Raw genomic sequence first — 21,629 nt, 5'->3', positions numbered from 1 at the left:
AACAGGAAAGCGTGCAAAGGTTCAAAAATGAGGAATTTATTTTGGGGTAGGATTTAAGAAATGACAAACACTCATGACTCTATTTACAATCAAGAAGGAGGACATGTCAGGTTAGTTCTGACGATGAGTGTATGACAATGTTCACAATTGGCCTGGTTTAGAGCTTATCTTCATACAATGAAAACGTGGGTCTAAACAGTTATAGATACTCAAAAATGCTACGCAAGATGAAGCATTTTGCTGCCTGGTGTCCATAAAACCAACAACACAGCAACATGGTTCAGGAACTCAGCAAATCTTGTAGATTTGACATCTCACCGAATCTGAAAAGCAATGCAAAATTGTCTGTAAACACGCTATGGATCCAACCAAAGCATTTTTTTAACCCCAGAAGACCCATAACGTCACCATGATTTATTTGTACTCTGCCTACATCTTTTTTTTTCATAAATCAAAAACCTTTTTAGCTAGTCCTGGAACACATCAGTTTTTGGTTTTGGTTAGGACCATGTTAGACAATGTCACGATCATGCACGTCAAGTTCACAAAGCTTCTTTCATATGGTTCTGCTACTGAATAGGGAAAAAAGCTGCAGGGAACTTTGGAGACTTGTATTCAATCCAGACATGCAGATACTCACAGTGTATTTGTCCCATTTTTTTTCGGGATCGTAAGGCTCCCAGCGGCTGGCAGGGAAGATGTGTTTGTTTTTTTCATACCAGCTCCTCAGCACAACTTTTCCCGCATGAGACTAGACAAACGGAGAAACACAAAGAGCTTTGAAAAATAAGCCAAGAAACATTGTGTTTGAGTTCTCAGGCTGAAACATGTCAGTAGGCTGAGGAACAACATGTCGCTGATTGTCCAAGGTTTGTGGCCTCAAATCTTTGAAAGACTTTGGGTTGTTCAAGACTGCTGATTTTCTACAAGAATTCGGACCAATTTCACATTCACCTGCCCTAAAAACATCACATAAAAAGGTCTCTTCATGTCAGTTTGGGTGGTTCTTGTCCAAAATGTGGATCAGACATCATGCAGAGAGTCAAAAAATCACCTTACCTCATCTTTCTCAACTGTGGCATCGTTCACCAGCCGAATGTCATCATGCACATCAAAATTGAAAAGGGGCCCTGAGGAGAACCAGAAAAGCCTAATTTCAGTGCCATAAACAGAGATACAACACAAAAAGTAGCATGCTATTGTTAAATTTGATAACTGTTATGCTAAAAATATCAGAGCAGAGTCATGTGTGAAATAAAACAAGCCACATGGCAGCCTGTCAAACTAAATGTGGAGGATAAAGTAGGAACTTACCACTTTTGCCTCTTGCTTTTGTCACAATGAAATCATAGAAACTGTGATGCTGGAAGAAAAGCAGGTTTTTAGTCAACAAGATGTTTTTTTTAAAAGGACAAATGAACTATAATCTGTGATTTACTACCGCTTGTCTTTGTGATCAGTTAAACACTTACTAAAATGCCCTTAAAACATTGTAAAGCAGGTTGCATCGTAAAAAAAATGTGTAGTTGTGCTTGTCTCAAATTCTGACATTCTGAGAATGTCATGCACCAGCTCTGTGCATTGTTAACAATGACGTATCTTCCAATGATTTAGGAGAGATTTAATTGGTCTTACATAAGAGATATTTTAGAAGAATAAACATCGAAGCACTTGAAGATTTGATCCTTTAAAAGCATTAGTTTTGTTGTGGAAACTTCACTCACATGTGGAATTATCAAATCCTCTTTAATATACATTAGATGCTCCACTCCTGCTGACCTGAAGGACACAAAACAGACTTTGATATTAGCTCATTGTTCAAAACTAAAAGAACTAAAACATGTATGTATAACATAAGAAGCCTTTATTGCTCAAAGAGTGTCTGGATTTTGTCTATAGAGTTTTCATTCAACACCATTTACATGACACTAACAGCACACTTGAAAATTAAATATGACATGCTTTCTGCATGCATTTGAAATTCAAGGAATCCAAATTAGAGCACACATTCAATATTTACTCACTGTAAGTTACAATGCATTTTAACTGGAGCATGTCCCTCTTTAATGGATTTACACAAAGGCGATTAACACGTCCATAAATTTAAAATAAATAATATTCTGATTAGCCTGAATTTGTCTTTTTGTCTGGCATTTATTTGCAACATTTATCAACACAGATTCAAAGCCTAAATCATGAGCCTTCTTACACTATTCTGAAGTGTCTTTAAGCAATTTTACAAAGTTTTTAAGAAACTCTAAAACGGTCAATTCTAGCTGGACTAAAGGTCATTGCACACCGAGTCCGAAATTCTCGTCAAAAATGTTCACTTGTTAAAAAATAAATGTCAATCACGTAGCCTACGAAACTTTCGTCCATCAGAAAAAAAGAAAAAAGAAAACCAGGTTTGATTTTGTGTTTTCGCATCTGTAATAAGCATTTTGATAGGAAAGGATGACGAATACGGAAAAAAAAAACGCATTCGAAACCTTTGGACTCTGTGTGCAAAGACTTTAACTCTTGTGTATTAAAACTATTAAGGTGTTTTAATAGCAGATGGAAATTACTGAGTTTACCTCAGCTCACTGAAGTCTTTTCTCAAAACTTCCAGGGCCTTTTGGAGAAACTGCTGAATTGTGTTGCCTTTTTTCATCTACAAATAACACACAGAAATGTATATTAAATGTTAACAACATTTTAACAATACAGAACATTCTTTAGAATGTTTGTCCAATTTGCACACGCAACATAGTAACAACAATGTAACACATTTTGTGTATGGCATGTAGTTAGAAGATTTGATAACCTGCATTTACCTTGACAGTTTTTCGATGCCCTGAGCCATCCCAGTAGCTGAAAGTGATTTCAATTTCTTCACCTAAAAAGAGCCGAAGAATAAGTTTATGATATGCTGCTTTTGGAAGTGAAGTGAAGTGAAGTGAAAGTGACATACGGTCAAGTATGGTGACCCATACTTGGAATTCATGCTCTGCATTTAACCCATCCAAAGTGCACACACACAGCAGTGAACACACACACCGTGAACACACACCCGGAGCAGTGGGCAGGGTTGGTTGCATGAGGATTTATGAGCTACTTCATAACTAGACAAGCCAAAATTAAATTAGGAATAAGTCTATAGATTCAGTTGCACCCTTGTCCAGGTTCACTAATATCAAATAAAAGATTATATCCATAACAGCACTTTGTGATCTGCATATCTTACTTTTGATCTTCTCTTGTTTTCCTTCCCACTCCTGCCTGAGTTCCTCTCTTAAACGATTTTCTTCTTCCTGAAACACACATTTGAGTTACACACACACAAAACATCTTATTCACAAACTTTTTGGTACGTTTTCCCAAAATCAACAGTATTTTTCAAATGCTTATTACTACTAAATACAACTTTTGCCAATTTTTAGGAATTCACAAGTATGTAGTCATGGACTGCAAGCATCAAAACTTGTGGGGGCTTTAAAACTAAAAACTCTTCAAATGTCTTTAACAAAAAAACTCCATTGACCACATCTGTGGCATGATGTGATTACAAAATAAATTAATTTACATTTTTATTTTTGAGGCAGTTGATTCACACCTAGATAGTGTGATTATAATTGTCAAGATCATCAAAAAAAATTTTTTTTTTAAATATTCAGTTTGTGTTTAACTTTTGAAAACAATCCAAAGCTGTGGGTATAAGCTCTTTATTAGACTCACTGACACATATATGACATACATAGGTCTTATACCCACAGTACAAATGCAAACAAAAGCTTTGTGACAAATTACAGGTAATCTGTCAGACCTAAGGATCTTGACATTCGCCACACCTCAGAGGAAACAGGCTGAAAATGAGCCAAAGAATGCAAACAAACAAAACTATAATTCTTGTGGCAGTTAATAGATGTGATAAGGCTCATGTTAAACCAACAGTCTACATTCAGATCCTTAAAAAGAGGTCTTTAGGACAATCACTCCACACTCTTTGACACGGAGAGCAAATGCAATTATTTTAGACAGTTTTTTTTTTTGGCTTCTCTAATCTATTTGTTAAATATAAACTAGGTATACATGTGTTAATAGAGCCTCAAGAGCAGGATGTTTACCTCTCTGTCCCTGTCTGGCAGGAAACTGGTGTCCACATCTGGGTTCTTCCCTAGTTTTTTCTTCTTTACAGGTATGTCTGTTAAACACAAGGGTACAACATTCAAGTTAATAGTTTTAAGAATAAAAATATATAATAAAAAAGACTTAAAATTACATCATATTGTGGGGAAAAAAATTATTTGATCCCCTGCTGATTTTGTACGTTTGCCCACTGACAAAGAAGTGATCAGTCTATCATTTTAATGGTAGGTTTATTTTAACAGTGAGAGACAGAATAACAAAAAAAAAATCCAGAAAAACGCATTTAAAAAAATGTATAAATTGATTTGCATTTTAATGAGTAAAATTAGGTTTTTAAATTAAGTATTTGACCCCTTTGCAGAACATGACTTAGTATTTGGTGGCAAAACCCTTGTTGGCAATCACAGAGGTCAGACGTTTCTTGTAGTTGGCCACCAGGCTTGCACACATCTCAGGAGGGATTTTGTCCCACACCTCTTTCCAGATCCTCTCCATCGTCCCTTTGATGCGGTACAGTTGTCCTGTCCCCTTAGCAGAAAAACACCCTCAGTCAAATCATAATGTTTCCACCTCCATGTTTGATGGTGGGGACGGTGTTCTTGGGGTCATAGGCAGCATTCCTCCCCCTCCAAACACGGCGAGTTGAGTTGATGCCAAAGAGCTTGATTTTGGTCTCATCTGACAACAACTCTTTCACCCAGTTCTCCTCTGAATCATTGTCAAACTTCAGACGGGCCTGTACATGTGCTTTCTTGAGCAGGGGCACCTTGCGGGCGCTGCAGGATTTCAGTCCTTCACGGCGTAGTGTGTTACCAATTGTTTTCTTGGTGACTATGGTCCCAGCTGCCTTGAGATCAAATCAATTAAATTTAATTTATAACTTTTTTGAAATGCGTTTTTCTGGATTTTTTTTTGTTTTTATTCTGTCTCTCACTGTTCAAATAAACCTACCATTAAAATTATAGACTGATCATTTCTTTGTCGGTGGGCAAACGTACAGATCAAATAATTTTTCCCCCACTGTATGTGTTGATTCTGCCATGGAATAACTAATAAAAGCACTTTTACATTTTGGCTGCACAACTTTAAAATACTGGTTAGGAATTAAAGGAACACTCCACTTTTTTTGAAAATAGGCTCATTTTCCAACTCCCCAAGAGTTAAACAGTTAATTATACCGTTTTCTAATCCATTCAGCCAATCTCCGGGTATGACGTTAGCACTTTTAGCGTAGCTTAGCATACATCATTGAATCGGATTAGACCGTTAGCATCTCGCTCAGAAATGACCAAAGAGTTTAGATATTTTTCTCATTTGAAACTTGACTCTTCTGTAGTTACATTGTGTACTAAGACTGACAGAAAATTACAAATTGTGATTTTCTAGTCCGATATGGCTAGGAACTATAGTCTCATTCCGGTGTAATAATCAAGGAACATTGCTGCCATACCATGGGTGCAGCAGGCACCTGAAAATAGTCCCCAGCTAGGTAACTAGTTATGATATAGCTGGGGACTACTATATCTAAACTGAGTTTTTACTAATCGGTAAAACTCAACTGTTTAACTCTTGGAGAGCTGGAAAATGAGCCTATTTTCAAAAAAAGTGGAGTGTTCCTTTAAGAATCTAATAGTCATTAGCAGTGCTGAACATGCAGACCTTTTTGCAATTTTTGTGCTGGTTTTAGGGTAAGCTAAGCAGGATGCATTTAAACATGGTATGTGACCATGGACGTCTGCACTTATTTGATATCTTACTGAAAAATTTATTAGAAAGTGTAACAGTTTTGCAGACAGCTGTTCCACTTCCGTGGAAAACTGCGAAGTAAAATGTCATACAAATCTCCTCCTCAGTTTCCTCTTCCTCCTCTTCTTCTTCTCCTTCATCTGGATTGAAGGATAGACTGGCAATCTTCCTTTTCTGCTCTTCCTTTCTTTTCTTCTCCTTCTGTTTCTCAAGCTTCCTACAGAACAGACCAAATATGAAACCTTATACAGATTTTAAAGGAAAAAGAAACAAAAAAGCAGGATGTTGGCAGGATTTAATGCAAGAATATTATAATCTTAAAAGGCAGTTCAATTACTTAATCTTACCTGTATTAAAATTTATCTGGGTCTGCCAAATTTCAAGCATAATTACTGTACTAGGCAGTGCAGCTAAAACAAACTGAGACATGGCTAAAGGAAAACACAGACAAGCTGAATGAACATAGAGAAATCTGTCAACAGCCCCTGACTTCACTACATTTTGTAGATTCCCACAGTGACAATATTGCAATAGTTAAATGAATGAGAGCTACTTCAAAAATATGAAATAAGATACGGTCACCATTGAAATTCGCTCATCGTACTTCTGCTTTATCCAGTAGAAATACCAAAAATTAATTTTTACTTGCTAAATTTGCCACAGGTTTTAAAAAGTGCTAAAACTATGGACTTAACTTTATATATCAATTAATTTGCAAAGACCATTTTAGCAAAAAGCAAAGTTCAAATGAATGAAAACAGCTTACAGCTGTAGCTCTTTCGACTGCTCCTTCTTGGCAAGCTGTTTCTCTCGTTCTTTGACCAGAGCTTCCTGCTTCGCTTTCATGTCATTCAGTGTCACCAGACCTGCAGAGAACAACAACATCCTTCACTCATACCGTGATTTAATATAGGGTTAATTTGGCTTTTTTTTCCCCTTCAGTGATCCCAATTTACAAGAATTCCCACTACAAATTAAGCTTATTGGCTTAAATTAAATAATTCCGAAGGAGGTTGTGCGTTATGACAAGGGTTGCCAAATTCAGATGGGACATTTAAGAAAAAGAAAGCATTTTGCAGTGTTATGGCAATCTAATAATAGTCAAATGACAGCTCTAGTCATAACAAGAATGTCTAACATGATCAACTACAAGCAGCCTCACTAAGACAAAACCCACTACAGAAGCATGTCAGATCAGTAGGAAGTCCTTGCATTTCTAATATTCACTTACCGACAGTGCTGGACTTGAGCTCTTGCTCCACAGCATCATAATGAGCTGAGAACTTTTTATCAATGTTGGACTTCACCATATTGTCCTATAAAGGAAAAGTAAAGGTCAGTTAGAGGGGATGTTGTACAAAGTATAAGCTTTTTAGATTGACTTGGGCAGCATATGAAGATTGTAATGATATTTTTAATGAACAGCACTCATATCATCAGCAATCATTGCATAAAGCTTACAGATCAGCAGTTGACCCAAAACAGTATATAATGTTTTATTTAAAAGTTGCTTCAAAGGGACATTTGAATTTATGTGTTTTAAGAGTAAAAACAGTATGATTTAATGAATTATTATTTAAATATTTTAGTATGTGATTTATTGCTATCATAAATTACTGTGTATACTACTTGGGGCCACCGTCTTTACAAAACGAATATATTTGTGAACACACATGACTACAATTTTACAAGCATATGATTTTACTATAGTCTTTCTCTCATTATTTATTTTTGGATAAATTCATGTGCTGTCACATGATTAATTGCGGTTAATCACATACAAATTAAAAAAATTTGTTTAAATAATGTGTACTGTGTATATTTATTATGTATATATATATATATAAATACACACACATCCAGTATATATTTTGAAGATATTTACATGTATATACATATTTATGTTCTTATATTTTATATAATTATATTTAATATTTTGTGGTCAGGAATGTGGTCAGAACGGGCTGAGTAGCCAGTGTGTTTATCTGTTGTGGTTATGTTTGTTATTCTGCTCACTTGCCTCTGCTATCTTCTGTTTGAGCTGCTCGAGCTGTTCTCGCTCTCTTTCTCTCTTCTTCATGAGCTGCATCGCTCTCCCCGCTTCACTTGCCGCTCCTTTATACTGCGCCATTGCAGCTCTTTTACAAGATATTTAGAAAAGAAATAAAAACACTGGAAAAATGCGAAACAACTCCTGAGTTCAGTCAATAAACAAACGAGAAACTTCTCGACTGAAGCAGGCGGCAGTACTGCTTCCGGTTGATGCGCGAAATAACTGCATTCCAAAGTAAAAGTCTTCCAAATTGCTTGCCAAAAAAATATAAATTGCATTATTAATGTTTTATGATTATGGTATTTCAAATACATCTTCATTTTTAATGTCCAAATCCCTTAAAAATAGTATATTTATTTATTTTACATAGAAAATCAGCATTATGTATACAAAGACAAAAGGTATTCCTGAAATATAGTATGTTATTCATTTGTTTACTTTTTTCATTATTAAATTAAGTTTTAGATAAACTTCCAGAAATGCTACTCGTGATGAACATGAGGGACTTTTACTGAACAAAGGCCCTTTGGTATCGACTCTGAAATCGATTCGCATCCCTGGATTGAGTGAGGGTGATTTGGATGGAGATGAAGGCGGTGGTGTTCTGTCCCGGGCTTATGCTTCTATTTGCGTGGCTTTCTCCAAGCAAAGCCCTTTACTTCCATATCGGAGAGACGGAGAAGAAATGTTTTATTGAAGAAATACCCGATGAAACCATGGTGATCGGTACGTCCATTGTCAAATCGGCTCTCTGCGATCGGTTAGCTTTGTCGGCTAGTTGATTCATCCATCTGGTTCATTTACCAGAAGAGTAATTCATCGATTGTCTCATTTAAAACACTTAACATGAAGACAGCTGATGTAAAATCAGATTTAAGTATGGATGTGCTTATCTGCGTCCAAATAAAAGGGGCTTTTAGTAGGTCAGCATGATCAAGGATGTGGCAGGTGCAGCATCCTGCTTCTGTTCCTGAGATACAGGTGCAACTGGTTCCATGCCGCCAGCAGCTGACTTACAGCCTGCATTTACCGTTTGCTTATAGAAACTAGAAATAAAAGTTATGTTCACAGGAGACGATGCATGTGCATTTATATTATAATATACGTACTGTATACTGCAAATAATAATCAGATCAATTATATTTTAATATGTGCATTTTAAAGGAATAATTTACTCACTTCATCAATTAATTGCTTGCAAAGTGAAAATATTTTTTTATTTAAAAAAAATAAAAAATGACGCTGTTTCAAACGGTGTTGGGCTTATTGGTGTCTTTTTTAGGGAGATACAAAACACAGCTGTGGGACAAACAGGCTGGCTCTTTTCTCCCATCCACCCCTGGTTTAGGCATGCATGTGGAAATCAAAGATCCTGATACCAAGGTAGCCTTTTTATTTTCTACAAACTTTCTATTACTCCTTTCTATTACTCTACAAACTGTGTTTGTAGTATAACAGTTAAAAGGGTTATCTTTGGCAATATTATATCATATTTGGGTACCTATACACTTCTGTGAAGTAGTTATCACACTGTTTTTCAGATCATCCTGTCCCGCCAGTACGGCTCAGATGGCCGGTTCACCTTCACGTCCCACACACCAGGCGAGCATCAAATCTGCCTCCACTCCAACTCCTCCAAGATGGTGCTGTTTGCTGGGGGGAAACTGGTATGACTAAAAACCATGATACATGTAGAGAACACAATAAGTTTCATAGCTGCAGTCCAAAACATTCATCAGACATTTTTGAGTAATAAGCTGTGCAATATGTAGTCTCCATATTTAATCAATTACATCAGATAATATGTATATGTCAAATGCAGTGGTATTTTAGTGTCATACATACACAATGGTGGCCAAAATGATTAGAACACTAGTATTTTCTCCAACTAAAAATGATTTTAAATCAGTTATTTCTATCTTTTGCTGTAGTGTTAGTAGGAAATATCAGTTCACATTTCCATGCATTAATTTTGCCAAAATCCTCAACAATTATACCCTGACAGAGGTTGCTAATTGCGTCAATGCATAAGTCATCAAAATTCTGATTGGTTGTAAAACTTAGATAAACAATTTCCACATATGGATGCAAGCTTGAAGCATATCTTCTGACGACTATTTTAGTGACAAGTGATCAGATGTCCGACGCAATATGTCTCTCCAAAGATGTATATCTGATACGCTGGACATCGGCAGCGGAACGTTTGTCCTGGGGCTGTCTGAGCAGATATATAACACAAATACGCAGAGAAACACTTATCTTACTTCAAGGTTGCCTCAGCCCTAAACCTTATCAGGCATGGTCACACACACAATGAGAGCAGCTTCATTCTCTAACATGCATAAATGTAACTTTGATTAATAATTATTCAAGAAATATTATAATTAATATTATTATGAAAGCCATTGTAGATCTGCCATCCACTCCTTCAGGTTAATTTATTATTTAATTCAGTATTTTAGTCATTTTACTAAAAGTGAATTAAAAATAAATCAACTTAAACCTATTTTATTTCATCTTAATTGCTAAGGCAATATTTATATTTTTTCATCTAATATTTCTATTTTATTTTATTTAAGCTTTAGTTCAATGAAGGTTTGGTTAACAATCAAATATATTATTAATATGGCTCTTTTTTTCTTGAATTTTTAGGTTTTTGAAATGACTTATTAGTATAGTAATTTTATAGATGATAAAAAACAATGACCGTATCTAGTTCAATATAATACAGTAGGCCTATAAGTGAACATGTGAAACCTTATATCATGCTGTCCTACAGAGAGTCCACTTGGACATTCAGGTTGGTGAACACACCAACAACTACCCGGAGATCGCCGCCAAAGACAAACTGACCGAGCTGCAGCTGAGGGTCCGACAGCTCCTGGACCAGGTGGAACAGATCCAGAAAGAGCAGAACTACCAGCGGGTGAGTTTCAGCTCCAGAAATGTCTTTAGGTTACAGTACAGTGAGGTGGTGTTGGCTGACCCACAAACTTAAGCCATGTAAACTTAAATTTGCACAATTAATGAAAGCAGCTACCTGCTCACTATGTTTAACATTTTTGGCATCAGTCTCGTCAATATTAGTACTGTATCTATTCGGGTTATTATAGTTAACTAAAACTAAGAGTTGAAATAGAATATAAAAATTCCCAAGGCCACTTTTCTTATTTTCATTTAGTTTAACTTGATGTACTAAAACGATTAAAACTACAACTGAAATAAAAAAAACAACATAAACAGCAGAATTACTGAAACTATAAATACTATTACAATGAAAAGGGAAAAAATAAAAACATTTCTGATTTTCATTTACCTGATGTACTGAAATAACAGAAATAGAAGTTACTAAAAACAATAGACATATTTAAAAAAATAAAATGTATTTATTAAAAATGGCAAATACAGCACAATTACTAACATAATAATGTGAGAATTAGTGCTGAGCAACGATTAATCCAAAATAAAGGTTTTTGTATAATATATGTGTGTACTGTGTATATTTATTGTGTGTATATAAATACACACGCATGTATATATTTAAGAAAAAAAATTATATATTAAATATATTTATATATAATATACATTATATGAATATAAATATATACATGTAAATATTTTCAAAATATATACTGCATGTGTGTCTTTATATATATATACATAATAAATATACACAGTACACACATATATTATATAAACAAAAACTTTTGGCTGCAATTAATCGTTGCCCAGCACTGATGAAAATATAGTTACAAATTAACTAATACAAGTATTTCAATGTTAGTAAAATAACACTGCCATCTAGTTGTCAGTTATATCATCCAGCACCTTTATGAGAAGTATTGTGCTCACTTTTTTTTTTTCCCACAGTACCGTGAGGAGCGTTTCCGTATGACGAGCGAGAGCACGAACCAGCGAGTTCTATGGTGGTCTATCGCTCAGACCGTCATCCTCATCATCACAGGAATCTGGCAAATGAGACATCTCAAGAGCTTCTTTGAGGCCAAAAAGCTGGTGTGAAGATCAGTCCGAATTACAGAGACAGTAACTCAAGTAACATTCATTGTCGTTATAGTTTTCAAGCATGGAAATACTCTGTGCTTCATTTCAATTTTTCTTTTTAAATTCAATTCGGTACAACTTTATCTTGAACAGATAACTTGAGACACAATGAGCTTAAACAGGCAGAATATTAACAACCCTTAATTCTGCTGTATGACTAATAACCCTTTACATGTCTCGCATCTAGAACATTGGTCATTTTACTCAAATGTGTGATAGGAAAATGTTATGCCTTTAAAGTGATGATCATTACGGGTGCATGGAAACTACTGTTGACTTCAAAGTTATATTACTGATAAATGTGAAGAATCAAGCATTTCTCAATATTTTTAATATTTATATATTGAGGTATTTTGACAGATTTGTGGCTTTGTTTTAATATTCTGTCTGTCTCGGGCTCCCAAATAGGTTTGATGTTCATGATTTTGAGGGGAAATGATTCAAGCTAATTGAGTATAGCTTGTATAGTAGCCGTTTAGACCAAAACAAAATACATATTTTAAGAATTTTCTTACTTGGTGGTTTACAAAATATAATTTTTGTTGTTTTTCTCAATGTTCTGTTTCATGCTTTATTTATTAACTGCATTGATCATATTTAAACATACAGGAATGTCTGTAATGATAAGTTTTCGGGGTTCTTCTTCAGTTTCAAGAATATGTGGTTTATAGGATCTTTGGAATTTTTTTTACTAGATTCTTACAAATACCAATTTATAAAAATGCTGGTTTGCATGATGCACAAATCGTCCATATAATGTGACAATTTGAAGGTAATTTCTAGGTTAACAGCTGTTTTCTCAAGTGTCATTCAAGTTTTGTAATAAACTGTCCATCAGTGTGCATGCAGATACTTAACTGTACACTTGGTACTCAGTCTTACATTGTTTGACACATCATTCATAAACACTGTCTTAGTTTCTATTTCCGTTGTTGTTTCTTTGAATTAAATGTTTTAAATTTACTAATGTTCTCTGTCTTCATGAACGAGCAGCATAATGTACTTAACTTACAATAGAATATATATTTTATATATAAATATACTACTGTTCAAAGATTTGGGGTCAGTAATAATTTAAAAAATATTGAAACAGATCAATACTTTTATTCACCAAGGATGGATTTAATTGATCAAAGTGACAAATACATATATAATGTTCCTTTTTTTGCAACTTTCAATTTCACAACTATTTTCAACATTGATAATAATACAAAATGTTTCTTAAACACAAAATCATCAGATTAGAATAATTTCTGCCTTGCCATTAGAGGAACAAATTACATTTTAAAATGTATTAAAATAGAAAAGATTTTAAAATTGCAATAATATTACACAATATTACCGTATTCCTGTAATTTTTCACAATATTACGGTTCTTACTGTTTTTTTAACTAAATAAATGCAGCCTTGGTGAGCATAAGAGATCAATTACTTTGCATATCATATATTATACAGGTGCATCTCAGAAAATTAGAATATGGTGAAAAAGTTTTTTTTTTTTGTAACATTTCAAAAAGTGTTGTTTGTTTTAATTTTGATGATTAGAGCTTGCAGCTCATGAAAGTCAAAATCCAGTATCTCAAAATAGTAGAATATTTCCTAAGATCAATAAAAAAAAAAAGGATTTGCAATGCAGAAAAGTTCAAGTTCTTTAAAGTATGTTCATTTATGCACTCAATACTTTGTCAGGGCTCCTTTAGCACAAACTCCAGCATCAGTGAGGTGTGGCATGGAAGCGATCAGCCTGTGGCTCTGCTGAGGCACTATTGAGTCTTCAGCTCGTCTGTATTGTTGGATCAACTGTTTCTCATCTTTCTCTTGAAAATATCCCATAGATTCTCCATGGGGTTCAGGTCAGGCATGTTGGCTGGCCAATCAAGCACAGTAATATCATGGTCAGCAAAGCACTTGGAAGTGGTTTTGGCACTGTGGGCAGGTGCTAAAGTCCTGCTGGAAAAGGAAATCAGCATCTCCATAAAGCTTGTCAGCAGATGGAAGCATAAAGTGCTCCAAAATCTCCTGGTAGACGGCTGCATTGACTCTGGACTTTATAAAATACAATGGACCAACACCAGCAGACGTCACGGCTAACCAAATCATCACGGACTGTGTAGACTTCAAGCAGCTTGGGTTTTGTGCCTCTCCAGTCTTCCTCCAGACCTTGATTTCCAAATGAAATGCAATATTTACTTTCATCTGAAAAGAGAACTTTGGACCACTAAGCAACAGTCCAGTTCGTTTTCTCTTTAGCCCAGGTAAGATGCTTCTATGTTTCTGGTTCAGAAGTGGCTTGGTAGTCCTTTTCCTGAAGACGTCTGAGCGTGGTGACTTGATGCACTGACTCCAGCTTCAGTCCACTCCTTGTGAAGCTCTCCCAAGTGTTTGAATCAGCTTTGCTTGACAGTATTCTCAAGCTTGGGGTCATCCTTGTTGCTTGTGCACCTTTTCCTACCCAAATTCTTCCTTCCAACTTTGCATTTAATATGCTTTGATACAGCACTCCTTTCTGTAATGACCCTCTGTGACTTACCCTCTTTGTGGAGGGTGTCAACGATTGTCTTCTGGATCATTGCCAAGTCAGCAGTCTTCCCCATTATTGTGGTTTCAAAGAACAAAGAGAGACGCATAATTTATACTGTAGGGATGGTCATTAATTGAAACTCAAATGTAAATATTCTAATATTTTGAGATACTGATTTTTGACTTTCATAATCTCTAATCATAATTTACAAAAAAATAAACTTTTGAAGTGTTTTACTTTACATGCAATGAATCTAAAATATATGAAAGTTTCACTGTTTGAAATAACTTGCATGAAAAACTGAACTTTTTCACCATATTCTAATTTTCTGAGATACACCTGTAGATAAAAAAAAAAGATATACCAAAGTTGACCACTGCACTTATACATGCCACACAAACCATTTTATTTTCTATTGTTTTATTGCTCAACTCACCTAAATCAATTAAATATTTATGTACAACTATCGATTGTAAAGATGTTAAGATGTTATTTGACATACTGATTGAAAAAAAAAAAAAAAGTTAATTTCGGTTTTGGCTTTTCACAACCAACCACAAACAGTAAAACCATTAGTCTGACACAATACTGGATTCATCCAAAATTTAAAAACAAAAATATGAAGTGATTGCCTCTAAACAAGCTTCTAAGTATCAGGATAATCTCTCTCTTGCATAGTAAAAGGCCTCAGACCCTCAGCTTTTCCAAAACGGTTCGTCTCTGCACTAATATCATTGCATCTACATTTCAATGTTCTATACTGAACCCAATGTGACTGTTGATCCGTGTTCAACACCAGTTTTGGGTGATATGAAATACTACATGAATTACATGACAACACCACACACACGTGACACACACACACCAGTCCCAACATTTCACTGATACAGCTTTCACAGCAACAAGTGGATACTGAAGCAATACTATAAATGTGCTATTTATATCATTTACATTTATGATTTTGAACAGAATACACAGACACTAAAATATACCTACACACTAAGAACAAAAATTATACATCCTATTGTTTTAATTAGATGTTAAAATGGGTCACTAACATCTAATCTAACGGGAAAGACAAATTATACCTCACAACTACGATTGGCACAACAAAACTGAGCATGTGCTGACCCTGTATCTGTTAAAAATAATCGCAAAACCAAGCTCAAGGAATTTACAGAGGGCTGGAGGACACTTCTGGAGAGCTTTCGACAATAAAAACACCTTCAGGAAGTAAATTTAGTATTCGAGTTATTAACTAACACTTCATTCTAGTTCATTTGCCACAGAAGACCAGGTCAGCAGCATTAGTTAAGACATAATAAAGGCCCTTGACTGGTGAATGGTGAGCCCAGTCATTGGGAAGAAGCACAAGAGGTCTCACATTTAGTTCAGTAACCTTCACCCCCAATCATTCATTGCTCTGTGACCGTGAGCCGGTCCATTTTTCTGGCTGCTTCCCCACAGACGACCTTTGGCTTTCTTTCCGGACTGGGGCTCGGGGTGTTGGGGTATTCTCGGGTGCCGAAAATAGTGCTGCCAACACGTACGTTTGTAGAGCCAACCTCAATCTAATTGGAGAAACGATACAAATTGAACAAAATCTACTTTCCAATGAAATAAGAGCACAATTAAAGAGTATATTGAAATGAAGCAACACTTACCGCATGTTCAAAGTCAGTAGACATGCCCATACTGAGCTCAACCTGCTCTACTGGGATCTTCAGACTTTCACAGACCTCCTCACGACGTTTCAACAGCATCTAGACACCACAAACTCATTTACATACTTGCATTTCACATGCCATGTTGTAACATCCTTTCAGCATGAAGTGAGCTTGAATAACGGTTTCTACAAAATTAAGCAGCAAAACGTTTGTCAACATTGTTAATAAGAAAAGTTTCTTGAACACCAAATCATCATATTAGAATGACTTCTAAAAGAACATGTGACACTGAAGACTGGAGTAATGATGCTAAAAATTCAGCTTTGCCATCACAGAAATAAATATTTTTAAAAAATTAAATACATTTATACATGCATCGTTGGTGAGCACTTCAGAAACAAAAAATATATATCTTTCTGACCCCAAATTTTGTAAATATCTTTCAGAGGCTTCAAATACGCAAGGTCAGCTGATCTGACGCACCTGGAAATCGGGGTTAGGGCCTTCACTGAGGTCGTAACCATAACGGCCAATCGTCATGAGCCCCGCAAAATCAAGAGCAGGACACTGAGACACGATGTGTTTTACCAAGTTTACAGTCTCATCGGGAGCCAGGCCATGTTTACCTGATGAAACACATCCAAGAGAGACGATCATGCTGAGGTTTCAGAAAAACAGTCATCTGATACACTGAGAAGAGATTTCATAACGCTTAACTGTTTTTGTTAGACATGTGCCCACCGTGACATTCACATCCTGTCTGAAAGTGAATCAAACAACATCTGAATCTTTGATATGGGCTTTTGCAACAAAATTGTTGCTTACATTGTAACATTGAAAAATAGGCTTGAACAATGAAATTTGTAAGATTTTACGACACTCCAAATCACATAATATTCTTGATTTTAATTCTTGTAAGATAGCTAACTACCGTATGTATATTTTTAGAGTTTGTAAACTTTTCAGAGCTGATGTTTAAAGGAGATGCACAATTATTCAGGTGCAGAACACTCACTTTCTTCTCCGCTGGTGTTGATCTGAACCATAATCTTTAACCGCAGTGTGTTTGCAGCTCTCATTTTTTGCCACGAGCTGTTGACTTTTTCAGCCAGTTTCACAGAGTCGATCGTCTCTACCATATACAGCTTTGGGACACCTATCATTGAATTAAATGAATGTGGATTAATTCAGAATAAAACCGAAGTAACAAAGTCCTAATGTCTGAAATCACTAGGTAGTCACTGTAAATTTAGACTGTGAATGATGCCAGGATTTAAATGTCAAGCTAAATGTAAAACTGCTTTGCTCACCCAGGAGTTTGTTGACATTATTCTTTTGCAGATGACCGATGAAATGCCATTTTATTTCAGGACATGACGAGACAACCTACAAAGATGTTTAACATAGATCAAGACTTTTGATCAAAAACAGCTAAACAAATACATTCGAATTTGTCTGTCTTCATACCAGGGGATGGGAAGCTTTCTCAACAAGTTCATTTACCTGCGGAAAAAGGGGATATTTAATATGAAGTACGTAACCAAGCTTCAAAACATACATGCTTGTTTATTTACTCACATAATTCTCTCCAAAGTTTCGTTGTCCATGTTTGTAAGCCTCCACCACCATCTCTGGTGGTTTAGTCTTACTAACCGCAACCAGACGAGGGGCTATACATGGTAACGTCTGCAAGAGAAAAGTAAAATACAGTCACTAAGCTTGCTGCTTAGTATTTAAGAGCAGCATTCAAAATTTATTTAAAATACAATATTCAGCCAGTGCTCCACACAGAGATCTGATCTGAAGAAACAGAACAAACTAAGACAGACTAAATCCAGAAGAACTGTGGCAACGTCTCCAAGATGCTTCAAGAAACCTACCCGCAAAGCTACAGTACTGTTAAAAGTTTTAGGCACTTGTGTAAAAGTGCTGTAGAGGATGCGGTCAAAAATGTCCTAAATAGATTTTCTTTAACAATTAACTTCTATTAACTAAATTAAATCAACATTTGGTGTGACCATCCTTTGCGTTTAAAGCAGCTTTTTTTCCCCCTAGGTCCACTTGAACGGTTTCTCAGGTAGCTTTGCAGAAAGGTTTCAAGAAGCATCTTGGAGACGTTGCCACAGTTCTTCTGGATTTAGTCGGTCTTAGTTTGTTCTGTTTCTTCATGTCATTCCAGACAGACTGGATGATGATCAGATCAGTAACTAGGAATTACAGAAGCTTCAGTCTGGATCCAACCCTTAAATGATCTGAGATGACCGAACACCTGAGAAAATATAATGCCAACCCCTCAGAGGACCTCAGAGGATGCCAACGCTCAGACAACATACAGAATTACCAAATTTTGCCATAAGTTAAATTTCTTAAGGTTCTGCAATATATAAATATATTGTGGAAACTTAATTTCCTGTAGAGCTGCTTTGCAACGATTTGTATCGTAAAAAGCGCTATACAAATAAACTTGAACTTGAACAACATAGCCTAATAATAAAATAGCATCATAATAATAATAATAGGCTAATATAAAATAGCCTAATAATATTAATAATAATAATAATAATAATAATAAGCAATGAAAGATGGGCAAGATTATAATTCTTATTAAATCGCTTTACATTCCACTCCGAATACACTACAATTGAGCGACTGCTGCATATTCATGCCTTAACTTTCAGAAGAGTGTATCAGTGCAGTGTTACATCTTTAACATAGCATTGAAATGGCTGACACAGACATGAGAAAGAGGTTCAATAGACTTTATCATTAATTTTGTTCACCGATACTTCAACTGGACAGCATGTTATATAAAACCAATGCAAGTATTAGGACATTACAGTGTGCATCACGTTTGCTCCCAATGGTCAAGAAAATCTGAGCCAAATTGGGCAGAGAGTGCAAACATGTTGGCTCATCAAACGTGTTGGTGTAATAGTACATCAAAATGTACAGTTTAAAAAAAAAAAAAAAAAAAAAAAAAAAAAAAAAAAAAAAAAAACTGCACCCGCCTTTAAACAAAGACAAACGCCAGCACGATTTTGGGTACGCAATATGACGACTCATTCATGTAAATACAATAGTTAAAGTCCCCGCAAAACATTCAAACTGTTTGACGCATTATTGTCCATTTTATTTTTCATTTTGGTTGTATTTTTTATTTGATACATTAGAGGAAAGTGTAATGAAACCAAAAATAAACATAAAAAAAAAAATGACATTAAGTTATTTTTATGTTATAGCTAAATGATGCCTTGTTCATTTTTCCTTTAATTATCTGAAGGACTTGGTGGCCTATAAAAAGAAACAGGATGAAAGTACTTTTTTTTTTTTAAACAATTAATAAAAAAAAAAAAAAAAAAAAAAAAAAAAAAAAAAAAAATCCAGCCAATATATAATTTTTGTGTTTCATTGACAAAACGAATGGAGGAGGAGCAGTTTCTGCACATGGATGTTCTACCGCCATCTTTGGCCTATACTGACCTATACTGAGGCTACAAAGAGGATTAAGGGAAAACCAGACCTCATTCATATTCAGGAACTCATTACCATAGCTATTCTTACTAGTAAAAATGGCATTTCTTGATATCTGTAAAGGTTTTTTACTAGTTAAAATATTAAGATATCAGTAATTCTATTTTCACTAGTTGCAAGGGGAATTTCAGATATCAACTGGCTTTGTTATCAATAATTGTTTTGTTACTAGTAAAAATGTGAATGAGAATAATTCAGGTGTTACTAGTTGAAATTAAATTCTTGATATCAGTTAATGCATTTCAACGTTACATGTGTCATTTCTGATATCTGAAAATGCATTTCTGATATCAATATAATTTCTGATATCTAAAATGGCTCTCTTTACTAGTAACGATCACATTCATGATATCAGAAATGATCATGGTCACTAGTGACAATTAAATAGTTGATATCAAGAATAGACATTTTTACTAGTAAGAATTGCATTTCTGATATGTGAAACTGGAATTTCAACTAGTAAGAAATTCATTCTTGAAATCAACAATTGATTTTGAAATGGCAGCCTATGGTGACATTTAACTAGTGAAAATACAATTAAAGATATCAACAATTTAATTCTTGATATCAAGAATTAGCATTTTAACTAGTGAAAATGTAATTGCTCATATCAAAAATAGCCATTGTTTCTAGTGGAAATCCAATTCCTGATAAAGAATTAGCATTTTAACTAGTAAAAACTGAATTGTTGATATCAAGAATTCATATCCTGTGACGGGATAAAAGTCAAAACGGCTTGCCATACAAAGCAGCCAATTTGATATGCCTAGGGACATTACGAATCAGTCTTAGACTTTACTGAAAGTTGCTTTTAGCTTCTTTATAAAAGTCTCCTACTCTTAGAAAATGTCCTTTTTTTTTTTTACACTCAAGTCAAAGCTTAAAACTATTCTTAAGAGCATTTCTGAGAAGTTTTATACATATGGGCCCAGATCTCTGTGTTGGGCACTAGCTGATATCAGACAAAAAAAATCTCACTGGATTATTACAATTAATGGTAAAATAAATGTTTGGAAATGTAAACTGATATTTCCTACTGACACACTACAGCAAAAGATAAAAATAACTGACTTCAAACCATTTTTTAGCTGGTGGAAATACTAGCACTAGTGTTCTTATAAGTTTGGCCACCACTGTACACACAATAACAGATCAGTGATTAAACTTTCAGAGTCGCTCTTCATATGAGTTACTTTAATCAGCAGCCACCATCCAACTTAAAATCTTCATGTGGCAATGCATTTACTCCTTGTGTACTCTAGTGAAATGTAAGGGCTTAATGTAATGAGTTTGAAGTGCATGTAATTGGCGCTTGTCATGCAGAATTCATTTGCTGGAGCGTGACTGCTGAGAATCAGATTTCATGCAACATGCATTCATTCCTTCACACAACGTCCTTCTCCTTGAGCAGAAGTTACACGCCTTTCAAATTTCATACCGTCATTCTGTATACCTTTCAACACTTTTATTAATCTAACGTTATTGTATCACCAAAAAAATTTTATTATTAACCAGCTGTCACTCATCCCTTGTTACTATATGGAGCTCGAGTGTGTAAAGGTTGAACAGATTACATAACCCTGCCATTACAACACGGTGAGCACGAGCGAATAGTTTGTTTGTTTTAGCGTATTTAAAAGGCACATGATTGTTTCGTATCTTACTCAAAAGAAAGCTGTAAAAACTGACCTTCGGGCGCCGGGAGACCGCTTGATTCACCCGGTCCACCACCGCCTGCACTTTCTTCCCAACCTCTTCCGACATCACTACTCTCCACAGAGCCTCAGTGAGCGTGCATATATTAGCAGCGTGACGTCACGGGCAAATCCGGTCAACGTTCCGACAAAATAAAGGTCTCGCCTCATTGAAGAAGATTGATTGCAACTTATCTACGCTTAGTAAATAATAAGCCATCACAAGA

At 35.3% G+C, this 21,629-nt stretch overlaps 3 protein-coding genes across 3 annotated transcripts; 1 reads left to right on the top strand and 2 right to left on the bottom strand.

Moving 5' to 3' along the window:
• Nucleotides 1-15: 15 nt before the first annotated feature.
• LOC306860626 (protein FAM50A-like) lies at nt 16-8,922 on the bottom strand. Its single transcript, XM_079402413.1, has 13 exons — nt 7,895-8,922; nt 7,106-7,190; nt 6,641-6,740; nt 5,967-6,091; nt 4,107-4,183; nt 3,227-3,293; nt 2,817-2,878; nt 2,577-2,653; nt 1,725-1,779; nt 1,315-1,363; nt 1,060-1,130; nt 641-751; nt 16-323 (listed from the first exon to the last, which is right to left on the bottom strand). The coding sequence occupies exons 1-13, from the start codon at nt 8,003-8,005 to the stop codon at nt 315-317; spliced, it is 999 nt and encodes a 332-aa protein (XP_079258539.1). The 5' UTR covers nt 8,006-8,922; the 3' UTR covers nt 16-314.
• LOC306860627 (transmembrane emp24 domain-containing protein 4-like) lies at nt 8,461-12,951 on the top strand. The gene is made up of 5 exons (XM_079402414.1): nt 8,461-8,653; nt 9,210-9,310; nt 9,469-9,594; nt 10,707-10,853; nt 11,798-12,951. The coding sequence occupies exons 1-5, from the start codon at nt 8,509-8,511 to the stop codon at nt 11,945-11,947; spliced, it is 669 nt and encodes a 222-aa protein (XP_079258540.1). The 5' UTR covers nt 8,461-8,508; the 3' UTR covers nt 11,948-12,951.
• A 126-nt stretch (nt 12,952-13,077) lies between these two features.
• On the bottom strand, nt 13,078-21,537 carry LOC306860271 (pyridoxal phosphate homeostasis protein-like). The gene is made up of 8 exons (XM_079401886.1): nt 21,398-21,537; nt 17,756-17,863; nt 17,645-17,680; nt 17,488-17,563; nt 17,193-17,333; nt 16,661-16,803; nt 16,175-16,273; nt 13,078-16,081 (listed from the first exon to the last, which is right to left on the bottom strand). The coding sequence occupies exons 1-8, from the start codon at nt 21,470-21,472 to the stop codon at nt 15,926-15,928; spliced, it is 834 nt and encodes a 277-aa protein (XP_079258012.1). The 5' UTR covers nt 21,473-21,537; the 3' UTR covers nt 13,078-15,925.
• Nucleotides 21,538-21,629: the final 92 nt, after the last annotated feature.

Source organism: Barbus barbus, assembly GCF_936440315.1.
Source record: "Barbus barbus genome assembly, chromosome: 41".
NCBI lineage: Eukaryota > Metazoa > Chordata > Actinopteri > Cypriniformes > Cyprinidae > Barbus > Barbus barbus.
This window is presented reverse-complemented; position numbering and strand designations above follow the sequence as displayed.